The sequence below is a fragment of the Squalius cephalus genome, assembly GCF_949319135.1.
Source record: "Squalius cephalus genome assembly, chromosome: 9".
Classification (NCBI taxonomy): domain Eukaryota; kingdom Metazoa; phylum Chordata; class Actinopteri; order Cypriniformes; family Leuciscidae; genus Squalius; species Squalius cephalus.
The window spans coordinates 23,297,479-23,310,309 of NC_137130.1; the positions used below are offsets into that span (position 1 = coordinate 23,297,479).

The following is a 12,831-nucleotide window of genomic DNA, read 5'->3' on the forward strand; positions in this document are numbered from 1 at the left end:
TCAGTTCATAGCCTCAATGCCTCTGTTTATTACTACTGCTCTTCAAAGATGAATTGCATTAGCGACGAGCGCACTCAGCCCAATACAATAACCAAGCACTACCTGGACAGGCGCCAGAACAGTTCTAACATTAGCTCCACATAGCATATGTCAGAGTCGGTGCGTGATCGGCTCTCCGAGCCCCTGATTGGGGCAATCCAGAATGGCAAATCAAATCTGCTTTTACAGGAGACGGCTGTAAGTGCTAGAGAAACACTGACCACACATTAATTATTAAACACAGAGATATCAGGCTTATAAATGTACACTGCAGATACACCTCTACGGCAGCAAGGGGATGCTATCTGAACCTCACAAATAGGGCCCTTAAGTGCCCCTGAACCTGAGATAAATTTGTGCAATCGAAGAGCTTGTACACACCGCACAGCAAGATACTGAAAGATTGCACGTCTCCATTAAACTGCAGCAACTTGTGCTCCGGTTATTTTAAGGCAAACAATCAAGGCTGGATATGAGCAAGCAATGTGAGGGCGAACATCGCCCCACTTTGTGGTAACAGCTGAAGTCATTGTGCCATTTAAAGCAAGACCACGGGAGCAGAGTGTTCAGGCGAACGCGCCAATATTTACAAAAGCATTGTGCAAGCACAATGGCCGACACAAAATGCCTCTGGACCGCAATGAAGAGGTGAAAATCCTTTCAAAGCTCCCAAGTCAATAATTGTTTGCCTAATAATATAGATAAAACAACATTTTGTTGCCTTTTGTTTGCAAAAATGACCCTTTCGTCTCGCTAGGGTCCGTTGTTGACTACCATAGTGCAGGGAATCATGCCTCTGGCAGCGATGTAGAATCCCAATACATGTTCCCTCTGTCACGCATTTCAAAAAGAAGCTTAATTAGTCTTCCAGCTTTTAAGATGCTCTGGCTAATGAATTTCATTAAAGAAGAAAGTGGCCTGATATCTGGGCACTACTCTGACAGATGAGAGGAGGGGAGTGGGTGGAGAGGGAGGCTAGCTGCGTGGGTAGTCCAACAAAGATACAGCCTCCAGCAAAGACTTTATAAAACACACAAAGATGCCCTGCAAAGCTACTCATTATGTAGACAATGACAGCCATCATACTGCTGGGAACGTACGTTCTCCTGCATCCCAGCAGTCTTCTTTTAATGAAGCAGGTGTGGGATAACTGGGAAGAAGTCTTAGGGGTCGCAGAAATGCTTTTACCTTCTGCGAGTCTGAGCTCTCTGCTGATACTGCGAGAACATAAGCCAACTCCTGGCACCTGCCCAGGCCCTGAGCCGAACCCGACCCCTCCCCTGGGTCCTAGCCTACCCCCTCCCCTCCATGTAATTTTAGTCCACCACTCTACAAGCAAACCAGAGCTTTTGAGCAGAGCCACTACACAGATAAACACTGCAGCAAGGAAACTAAAACAATGTATTAAATGTATCCCATAACATCTCAAGGTGGACTGCACTTTCAAACCCAGCACTGCGGTAAAACACTCAACTCATGAGAGGGATACTGTGCGAAGCAAAAACCATTTTGAATATGTATTAAAGGGATAGTTCACCTAAAAATGAAAATGATGTCATAATTTTCTTACTCTCATGTTGTTCCAAACCTGCATGACTTTGTCTTCTGTGAAACAACAAAATAAGAGATTTTATTGTACACGCAATGAAAGTGAGTGGGGTTTGACCATTTCAAGACCCAAAAAGGGCACAGTGAATTTTATCCATATGACTTATATTCCAAGCCTTCTGAATGCTCACAGCAGTTTGCTCCTTTTTTCATGAACAGTTTGAAATGTAAGCCTCTCAAATCAAATCAAAACATTGATTATGTCTAATGTAATATAGTCTGTGTATTCATCCATTGATCAATGTTTTCATTTAATTTGAGAGTGAATAAAGACCGGAATTCATTTATATCTATTCTATTCTATTCTATCTATTATATCTATTTATCATACACCTTAAGAAAAAAATTGTAAATTTAGTGGCACAACAGCTTGTCACTGAGCTAGTGGGACACTTTTGTACCTTATCTACCATTAAAAGGCTAATAGTAGTACCCTAAAGGGATAGTTCACCCATAAATGAAAATTCTGTCATTAATTGCTCACCCACATGTTGCTCCAAACCCGTAAGACTTTCATTCACCTTCTAAACACAAATGAAGATATTTTTGATGAAATCTGAGAACTTTCTGTCCATCGGTCGACAGCTACGCAACTATAACTTGTGAATAAAAGCCTAAATTCAATCTGTTCATCATATAAAGAGATTTAAAGAGACACTTCAGACGTTTTTGACTAAACCGCTCAATTAACACGGATTAGTTTACAATCTCTTTATGAACTTTTTGAAGCGTCAAAGTGGTAGTTGCGTCGGCTGTCAATGGAGGGACAGAAATCTTTGATTTCATCAAAAAGATCTTCATTTGTGTTCTGAAAATGAACGAAAGTTTTACGGGTTTGGAAAGATATAAGGGTGAGTAATCAATGACATATTTTAAATTTTTTGGGGTGTCCAAAAAAAAAACTATCCCTTAAGGGTTCACATTACTAATCTAAGGTACTAAAATACACAATTTAATTTTGCAGTGACAAGCTGCTGTACCCCTAAAGGTATCATTTTTGCGCATTTTGTTCTATCAGACCTAATTTTACGTTACCTTCATGTCCTTTTTTTGAGCTTGACATTTTTGGACCTCTTTGACTTTCATAATGCGGTAAAAAAGAACAATCGTCCCATTTTTAAAAAAAAAATTCACAGAATAAAGTCATTTGCATTTGGAACAAAACAAGGTTGAGTAAATTATGAGCTATCCAATCATCATTATTATTATTATTATTATCGATGGTGAAAACAGTTGTGCTTCTTAATGATTTTGTGGAAATCACAATGCTTTTTTTTCAGGATTCTTTGATGAATGAAAAGCAATCTGAAGGTGGTCTGCTCTTGCAAACCCAGCACTGCGGTGAAGCAGTCAATTCATGAGCTGGATATTGAGAGTTGCAGTACCTAAAAACGCATTTTAAATCAGTACTGAATATGTATTAAGGTGAAAGAGGCTATAGGTATAGAAACAGGGTCAAATTCGCCATTCATCCAGAATAGAAGAGGAAATGGGAAGTTATAAAGGAGATAATGTTTTTTTACACAGGTGAAAACATTCTAATAAAGAGCATAAGTGTTTGAAATGACATTTACGCTCTCAACTGCAGCACCACACACAGAAACCCAGCATGCAGAAATCGAAACACAGATTCACACACACACACACACAGGGACAGGCTCCATAAAACTGTCTCTTTGAGCTCTGCTGCTTTAATTTACACAGCCCGCACCAACTCTATCTCTCTTCACGCTGACCATGCACATTCCCCGGGATCCTTCCACTGCCATTACCGCCGCTGTTGTTTCAAGCAGAGATTAAATGAGAGGCCAGAGGAAGATAAATTCTGAGGAACTGCTAGGCTGCCAGACCAAAAAAATCAATGCCTTTTCTATGGGCGAATTCTAATGAAGGTACAGAGGAACTAGCCTTACAAATCACCGGCAGGTTTAGAGCATTTGAAGCTCTATGTGATCTTCAGAACCCTTTGTGTAAAGCTAAAGAAAGAACTAATTGAGGGTGTTACGCAAAATAAAGAAGCCTCTCGCTCTAATGTGTCAAACGGGCACTTTTAAGGCATCTGTCAGTCAGATGCGCTGTTTGCATTAGGTGAATAACGTATGTCAACTCAAGATGCTGAATTAATGGTCAGAGCTGAAACATGCAAGGGTTTGTTTTTGTCATCAGTCTCTTCTGGCACAGTGAGCATCTCACTCACAAATACAGCTCTTCTATCTTATTTTTTGGCTCTCAGATACATATATCTTCAGATGTAAAGCCTCGCTTGTATGTGTGATATTGATTATTGGACCGGTGCTGGCAGCATTGTCTAAAAGAAATGCTTGAAAAGAAAGTTTAGATTGAGATTGGTGATGCCATTAGAAAAGAGAGTTTACAGGGGTCATTCAAAGGTTGCTTTGGGACTAGAATGCCATCAAGAGGGAGAGGGGGATTATAGGATAGCATGCACACACACACACACACACACACCATCCGGTCAGCCTCAGAGGCTGAGAGAGATCCTGCAGAATTTAAGTGTCCCAAATCAGAGACCTTTCAACTGTGTTTGATGCAACGTGTGCCTCTGCGATGTGAAATATGCACATATGAAAACGTTATCTTTCAAACTGTCTCTCAACCTGCGTGATATGATAAAAAAGGGCCTATACACTATACCAGCTGAACTTTTCAACCAGATTTCAAATGCTATGGAGTTTATGGCTGAAACCTTGTCACAGCACAGCACAATTGTTTGTAAAACTTTCATCTCACCAAGCACACAGCAAGACAAGCCGTCTCACACCAGAGCTCAGGGGCAGAAGTCGTGAAATTGCAGTGATCGTGTGCACGTGCAATTTATGAAGTGAAAAAACCACAGCCGTTAAACACATGACAGGCACTGACGACGTTTGAATCCCAGGGTCGCAAGTCAACCGGTTTTCTGAACCGAACCTCAACAAGGATCGCTTTTTTATCTGCTTAGGTGTTTATTAAAGCTTTGAAACAGGGGTTTAAATGTCAATAATCGCCATGGCTACCACATGAAAGGCTCCAGATCATAACCCTCACAGACTGAGAAGACGTAATTATGGGGAAGAGATCTGAAATGATCTAACCAGCGGATTTCAAATTTTATTGAATATTATAACTTAATAAAGCACGCATTCGTCCAAAAGCTTGGGGTCAGTTAGATCTTTTTATTTGTTTCATTAATCATTTTATTCAGTATATAGGATGCATTAAACTGATCAAAACTAAAATTTTACCTACCTTTTTTAAAAATATATATATATTTTTTTTTACTTTTGAACTTTCTGAAATCACGGTTTCCATAAAAATATTAAGCAGCACAACTGTTTTCAACATTGATGAAATAAATGTTTATTGAGCAGCAAATCAGCATAATGGAATGAAGGATCATGTGACACTGAATACTGGAGAAATGGCTGCTGAAAAAAATGTATAAAGTCATTTCAAAAGTGATTTGAATAGGCTACCTCTTTGAACACTAACACTACTATCTGCATTCTATTCAAAACAACACTGCCCAAATCGGACAGGCCAAGGCTGAAATGTTTGGTAACGTGAGTTTTTTTTTTTTTTTTTTTTTTTTCTCTGACGTCTCATGATCTTTAAACACACGACAGACCTCCATCAATTAGCTCACATTCTGATCATTAGAAACTGATCACGAGCAGAGCTCAGTCTACCAAACCCTGGTGAGAGGTTTTAAATGTGTTTGGAACACAAACACATTGACGTGCACATATACTGTATACACATGAGAAATAATAAATCAAGGCCAAGAAACACGCACGCACACAAACACGCTCATTTAGAAATTGTAGTCAGAAAAATAAAATCAGCATTTTGTAGTGAATTTGTAGTTCATGGTGATAAGGTTATGATGGATCTATTTCCTACAGTTATGTTGTACACTTAAACATAAATCAGTCTGCTATCAAGCTCAAGTGCTAGTGTCTGACCCTGACTCCGTCTCCTGGATCTAAATGATTGCAGATTAAGAAGTGGCTGGCAGGAGACAGCACAGGCTCTGCCGCCCCAGTCTGACTCCATTTTGCCCAGAGACGAAGGTGACGACACTTGAATAATTAACAACCACAAATAGAGACTTTAAGCCGCTCTCTCTCTCTCTCTGGAGTAGAAGAAAATAGAACATTGAGATAGGAAAGCCACTCTTAGAAACACCGGCGTACTTTCAAGGCGCAAAGATCAGTGTTATACTTTTAGTTTATTCAAATTTCATTATGTATTCAGTTTTCAGTCTCAGATTTTTTTTTTTTATAAGGATGCTAATTTTGTTAGATTCCTAATATAGCACCCTTTTGCAATGATGCATACTACACTTTAACAGAAACCGCACTATAAATAAATGCAACCCAAGTTTAAGGTAAAAGTTTTACTCACCCAAATGTACAACAAAAGCACTCCATGCTACTTGCTGACAATGAAATGTGCTATAAATGTGCCACTGCTACATTTTACAGTAAATTAACTACCGTCGCTCTGGCATCTCTGGGATATTTATGATTCAGCAACATGGACCGGACTCACTCAGAGTTTGTGTCCATCTCAGATGCCCCTTACTCGATAACAACTAGTCACTGTATTTGAAACATTTTGCGCAGTTCATGGCACTGAATCATTGAGGTTTCTCAATCATCTGCTGCGTTATCTGCTGTAGACTCTTATGTCTGGTATGTGCTTATTTAATATTGTGTTGTCTTCCTATTTATGCATAATGTTTACACACACTGCCATTCAAAGATTTTGGGTAATACATTATTTCGATCACTTTAGACAAAAAAAAAAAAAGTTAAAATAAATGCTGCTCTTTTGAAGAATTCTTTTTATTTTTTTTATTTTTTTTAATAAAATAAAATAAAATGTATCACGGTTTCCAGAAAATATTGAAACAGCATTCATGTTACAGTCTAACATCCATTGCTTTGTGTGCACAGTATCTCAGACTTCACACAGATCAGAAATCTCACTGAATAAAATATAATGTCAAATTAGGTAAGTATGAAAATAAGTGTAAAATATGATTTTAGTATTTTACTAAGTCATTTACATGTACGTCTAAATACCTTATTTGTTATAAATACAATAAAATCGAGCTATAAATTCCATGAATTATAGATGATGTCCATAAATGAATAACATACGTTTTGGTTTCTCTCCTTAATGTAAAAATAATGTATGTGTGCCAGAACCACACGAATAGTAATGAATAGTAATGAGATCAGGTTGGATTTAGAAAGAAAGTGAAAAAAGAGAATGTTACAAGGCAGAGTGAGAAAGAGAGAGAATGAAAGAGCAGGATGAGAGCAGAGCAGAAGTTAATTGACTTGAGTCAAAGACAAAGGGCCTAGTATTCAGATCTCTAATAATATCATTGCTTGCTGAAGTATCTGGATACGAGACAGATAAAAGGAGAGATAGAGAGAGGTAGGAGATTCAGTGAACACATACACACTTAACTCAGAGCTCATCAGAAATACTGTGGTCACCTGGAGGACTCCTCTCTGCACCTCTTTTCCTCTATCCCTATCTGTACTCAAACTCAAACACGGCCCAGTGGCAGTCGTTTCCCCCGCGATCGGCTCCGGTAAAGTTTAAGGCAGTGAAGCTCAATAAGATCAGGGTCTGCCGCTGTGATACTCAGTGTTTGCAAGCTTGCTCGGTGTGCAGCACTTCTTTTTTTTTTGAAAAGGAGGAAAAGGAGCGCTTCACTTCTATCAAGCATCAAATCAAGTGAGACGAGGCAGCTGGGATGCTCTGCATTATAATATCACTCAAAGGAATGGGGAACATTAAAAGGCTCTCAGCACTCATATTGCGGTGAGTGGCTATGAGCAATGATGGGGACTCGTTCAATTACTGGCACAACCACAGGGCTCCTTTCCAGAGCTGCACCTGTATCTTCCCATACCTACTGCATTTATTTATTATTATTTCACTCTGCATGTGTATTATTTAGCATTAACACAAAAGCATAAGGAGTGATAAAGGGATAGTTTGCACACAAAAAAGTTCTGTCATTTTTACGCACCTTCATGTCATGTTTTCTATTTGAAAGAATTTTAAAATTGAATCTATTCCTGTGATGAGAACCATGAACTTCCAGCAACTATTATTTCAGTGACAAATGATCTTTCAGAAATCATTCTAATATGCTGATTTTTGGTGCTCGAGAACCATATCATATTATTATTACTCTTGAAAACAGTTGTGCTGATTAATATACTGTTGTGGAAACCATGATACATTTTATCAGGATTCTTTGAATAGATAGTTTAAAAGAATCCTTTATAACATTATAAATGTATTTACTGTCAATTTTGATCAATGTAATGTATCCCAAATGCATACAAAAAAGAAAAAGAAATCTTTCTGAAGCTTGTGGTTACTACAAAATGTCTTTGAATGGAAAACAACTGCATAAATATTCCTCAAAATTTCTTCTTTTGCATTCCACTGGGAAAAATAAATAACAGCATGCCGGTTTGGATAAACATATGAGTAAATAACGCCAAAGTTTTCACTTCTGGGTGAACAATTCCTTTAAGACTCGTATTCAGGGTCAGAGTGGATGTGTCACAGCAATGATATGGCAGAAAACGTCCCTCAGGAGGCAGAAACTGTAAGGAAGCCTCACTATATGCTGCCCTTCAGTTGTACAAGGCCAGAGCTCAGGGCTGGCTGGGTATTTTTACTCCACTGCTTACGAGTGCAAAACCCTTCCGACACGTAGAAACTGCCTTGCAAAGTTCAAGCGATTATATTGAGACGAGCGCTTCGGAGAAGGAGATCGGTCTCACCGAGTTAGCCGCTTATTCTGCATTGCAACAGCGGGTAAATTATAGACCTTGTGGTCAGCGACTTAAATATTTATGAGGGTAAGATGACAACAATGACGGCATCGAATCGCCACGAACGTTTCATCTCCAAACATCAGGTGAGCCGAATACAGAAAGCAGAAAGGGTAAAGCTGCCATGCTACTGTGTAATTGTGCTATTATACCTCAGCAGCAAGCCTACAGTCAAACCCCGCTGTGCCTTTGTGCCTTCTAAGTACACAGTTTATTCAATGGGGTATTTTCTGTGAATCAGTGTGAAAATGGGTTCACCGTCAGTAAAAAACATGGGATTAGCACTTTTATAAGGGCCCCTGGAATCTGCACCGTGCCTCTTTTGTGCAGAGAGGAGGAGAACAACACAACCAGGGCAAGAGATTTGATTTGTCACAGTGAATACCTCCAAAAAACACACAAAGAAACAAACACCGTGTCTGCGGGGTTCAGAGAGAATGATCCCATTGTTATAAAGTTAACAGCACTGTGAAATGAAATTGATGCAGCACTAGAAGGCAAAGCGCCACGTTCAGGGTATTTAAATGAACCTGGCGTTTATGAGTAACAGAAGGCCATGAATGGAGTGAATTTTAATCAGCCGAGTGCGAGCGTGCCACACATTTGTCTCGGGCGTGCGTAAAGTTAACTACATCTGTCTGCATTCAGCAGTGATGACAAGCCGTGGGTTCTCCCCGTCTGTAAATAATGCATGGTGCGATATCTAAACGCTCGTTTCTCCCTCGCACCTGGATGGGGCCGAGCGGTAAAACGCGGCGAAAGGTTGCAGAGGCTAATCGCCCGCACTACTACATTAATTACCCCGCAGCAGAGCTTGTGCGCGGGGCCTGGTCACGGCTAGAGCTGGATTTCTGCTGTAATTCTCAATTAGGAAGGAACTCAGAGTGCGTCCGCACACACATACACATTGTCCTCCCACAATGCAAATTGTCGGGCCAGCTTTCCCAGCAGGGAAAGACAAAGGGTAAGAGGAACATAATAACATTTTGCCCTTTTTCATTCCCTCTCCTTCCTCTGTTTTAGTCTATTTCTCCGGCGCTCTCTGCGATTAAGCTATCTGCTGCTGCCTCAGCTCTTGGACACAGGCAGTGGTGATTAGGGCTTCACATACTTTTGTGCTTTGGATGGTGGCGTGAAGATAACAAGCCACAGGATCATGGTACACTACAAAAAGCATAATACATGGGACAAAAAAGGAATATGAGAGCGACAAAGGAATTTTAATTCCATGCATATCACGTTAGCAACATCCAATCTACACAATCGCCCAGATCCCTTGCGCAATCAGCACTAGAGCTGATTATAACACCTGTTCATTCTGCCATGCATCTGCCAATAGAGGCACTGTGACAATACATACCGTATAGATATTCAGCATAAGGATCATTTCCCAGAGCACAGTGGTGTCTAAAAGCGGCATCACTGAGTGGAAATGGATGCTCACATCACAGCTCAGCGGGGAGATGGGCTGACTTAGCAGCGACTGTGAGGAAATCAATACGAGGATTGAAATAACGCCGTTGATATGCATATTCATGGAAGCTAAAGCAAGAGGCAAAATTCCACTCAGGTGCTTGTGTCTGACTTTATAAGTGTCCACTGACATGGCACAGCTCCAAACAGGTACTCATTCAGTTTAACATCAGGTAGATGTTTTTACTGCCTTGTCGCATCTGGACTAAACATAACAAAAAGCAAAGCAAAACAAAGCTAAATAAAATAAAGTAATTTAAGAAATTATAGACATATATACAATAGAAAGTACTTTGCTTCTCTTCCAAAAAAGAAACATAATATATCATTTTAAGTTTCAATGCAATTTTCTAATCTCTTTTCCACTAAAGTAGAACATTGTAAGAGTCAAAGTTCCTGTCATGGGTCATTCGATAGAGATACGCACAACTTGTTTTGTTTTGTTTCTTCTCTCAAAATTATTGTTGGAACCCAGCCCTGTGATGCGCTGAGAAAGCCGGGAGAGCAATACTACTAATTACAGAGATGGATTTCATAGCGCAAAAGTCCACAGTAGCATAAGAGTGACTATGGGAACACTCACACTCTCGCAGTTATTTCATTCTTATCCTTCCTCCTCTCCTTTCCTCTGCGTCTGAGCCACGCTGAACAAATGTTCTACAGCACAAAGCTTTTCTTCTGGACTAAAATATCACTGCACCAGGAAAGAGAGCCAGATGGCACTGCACCAGCGCTGGGATAAGCACAGCTTTCTTAGTCTGCCTTTCATACCCATACATCTGAGAGTGTGTGTGCACAAGTATATGAGATTTACAGCTGCTCTATGCAGCAGAGGGAGTAATGAACGAAATTTACTGTGTTACAGAGCGGTGGAAGTGATGCACACAATGCTCTGCCGTAATTTTGAATTCACTGACACCAGGTTCTCCCCGCAACAGAGTGGGAGATGTGTCAAATCTGATAATTGCATTGAGATCGAGCCGAAAACGGCCACCGAACCATCATTCTACTTTCTGTCCGTGCTTGAGAAACAATCTGTTGCTGCATTCACAGTTACGCCACCCAAATGTTCCCTCAGCATTAGCCTTTCAGCTGGAGGCGGGAGGCAGATGAGCAGGATTGGCGCTTGATCCCGAGCCAAGAGCTTCAATATTTCATCTCCAATCATTTTTGATTCTTTTGAAAGGAGGAGGCTGCTGTCAAGAAATCTCTGTTCCCCCCCAACTGACAGAGATGACACGGAAAGGCTTGAGAAGGAAGCAGTGAAAGAGAGTATGAAATTTCACTTCCACATTTAAAAGCTTTGAAATATGCTTCCTTTCAGGAGCCAAGCGCATTAATTAAATTACACTGTACGGCTGCATCATGCATCGTATTACTTTGTGTTTATAATCCCGCTTAACTTGCCAGCAAACTGAAAAACAATATTCAGACTGCTCTTAGAGTAATTATGAAAAATAATATTTTACTAACACTGATTTTGTTTTAAAATTCCCCTTTGTGCTGTCCTAGATATACGGTGGGTTTATAGCAGAGAAAGAGGCAGTTTTGTGGGAGCACAAACAGGAGGATTATTTCGAGGGCAAGGCCAGAAAAGTACGGTTAGACTAAATCCCAGGCCATGACTGTGAGTAGAGATTAATTTGATCCCTATCCATCTGTTAGGAATTTAGTTATTGGCACAGGCTAGAGCAGCATTCCATTTCTCCATCTGCAACTTTCCTCGTAAACAGGAAGTACTGAAAATAAAGTCATTTCGCAACACTTTTCCAGAAGGTTCATTCCTTGAGCAACTTCATTTTACGTTCCTGTAACAGTTTAATTACTTTTGGAATGCTTATAATCTATCATTATAATATCCATTTGATCCCTCCACACTGAAAAAATGGTAACATCTCAAGTCAAAAACCTTATTTAACATCACTGAATCAACCTAAATTCATTCATTCATACCAACAAAGCAAATGTTTATGGGTTAAATCAGGTAGAAATAGCTTGTTAAGGTAACACTTGCAGGCTACCCCTTTTTATAGTGTCACTATAATAATAACAGTATTATTACAATACTAATTAATTAGAGTCAAATGTATAACATGTAAAGTGTGTACAGACACAGTACAGAAAAGTTTCTAGAAGCAAGATTACTGGCTTCAAAAGCGATGCAAACAATTCCTAAGCACATGATCAAACACACATTCGTACGGGAGATGTGGTAGTTACCAAGTTTTTGTTGCCATTCTTGCTGAGGGGACCTCGGAAAACTCCCTTGATGTTTCGAAAGTGTCCATTGCTGAGGTGTGTGGAGCTGATGACAATATAGTAACACGCCATGGGGGACCTGAAGCTGCCATGCACAGAGTCCAGCCAAAGAGAGAGAGAAATAAGTCCACCCAGCAAGCCTTTTCTTTTGTTTCTCTGTTTCAGATGAAAGGCACAAGCTCACTTTCCCTCAGTCAGGAACGGAGCGAGCAGGTTCCCTCATCCTCTCAGATCCTCAAACATCAGTCATTTCAGCTCGGTCTGTTACAGTCACTTTGGGGGATTTATCTGGTGTGCCTCTGCTTCTTATAGTAGCCTCCAGCAAATGTGTTATCCCGCTCTCTCCTCTTCTGTACAGCAGCAACGAGAGTAAAGCAGAGCTGCTAACTCGTTCTTTCCTCTTCCTCAGTCTCGTCTCTCTGCGCTGGGCTGAAGTGTGTCTGGGTTGAGTCTCCTGCTCGATGCGCAAGTGATACACGCTAGTGAGAGAGCTCCGCTGGGTCTGGCAAAGGAAAGCATGGTGTTATAGCGCACAGTGCGTTGCCGGTCCAATGAACGGGGCCAATGGCGAACAAGC

General features: G+C 40.3%; 1 protein-coding gene across 1 annotated transcript in view; it reads right to left on the minus strand.

The window, feature by feature from the left end:
• The window catches only part of znf804a (zinc finger protein 804A), a 50,689-nt gene that overhangs the window by 37,808 nt on the left and 50 nt on the right, over positions 1-12,831 (minus strand). The window contains exon 1 of the mRNA XM_079881618.1: positions 12,216-12,831. This exon is cut by the window's right edge and continues 50 nt beyond it. Coding sequence (XP_079737744.1) covers positions 12,216-12,326 — 111 coding nt within the window. The 5' untranslated portion in view covers positions 12,327-12,831. The remainder of the gene's footprint in view (positions 1-12,215) is intronic.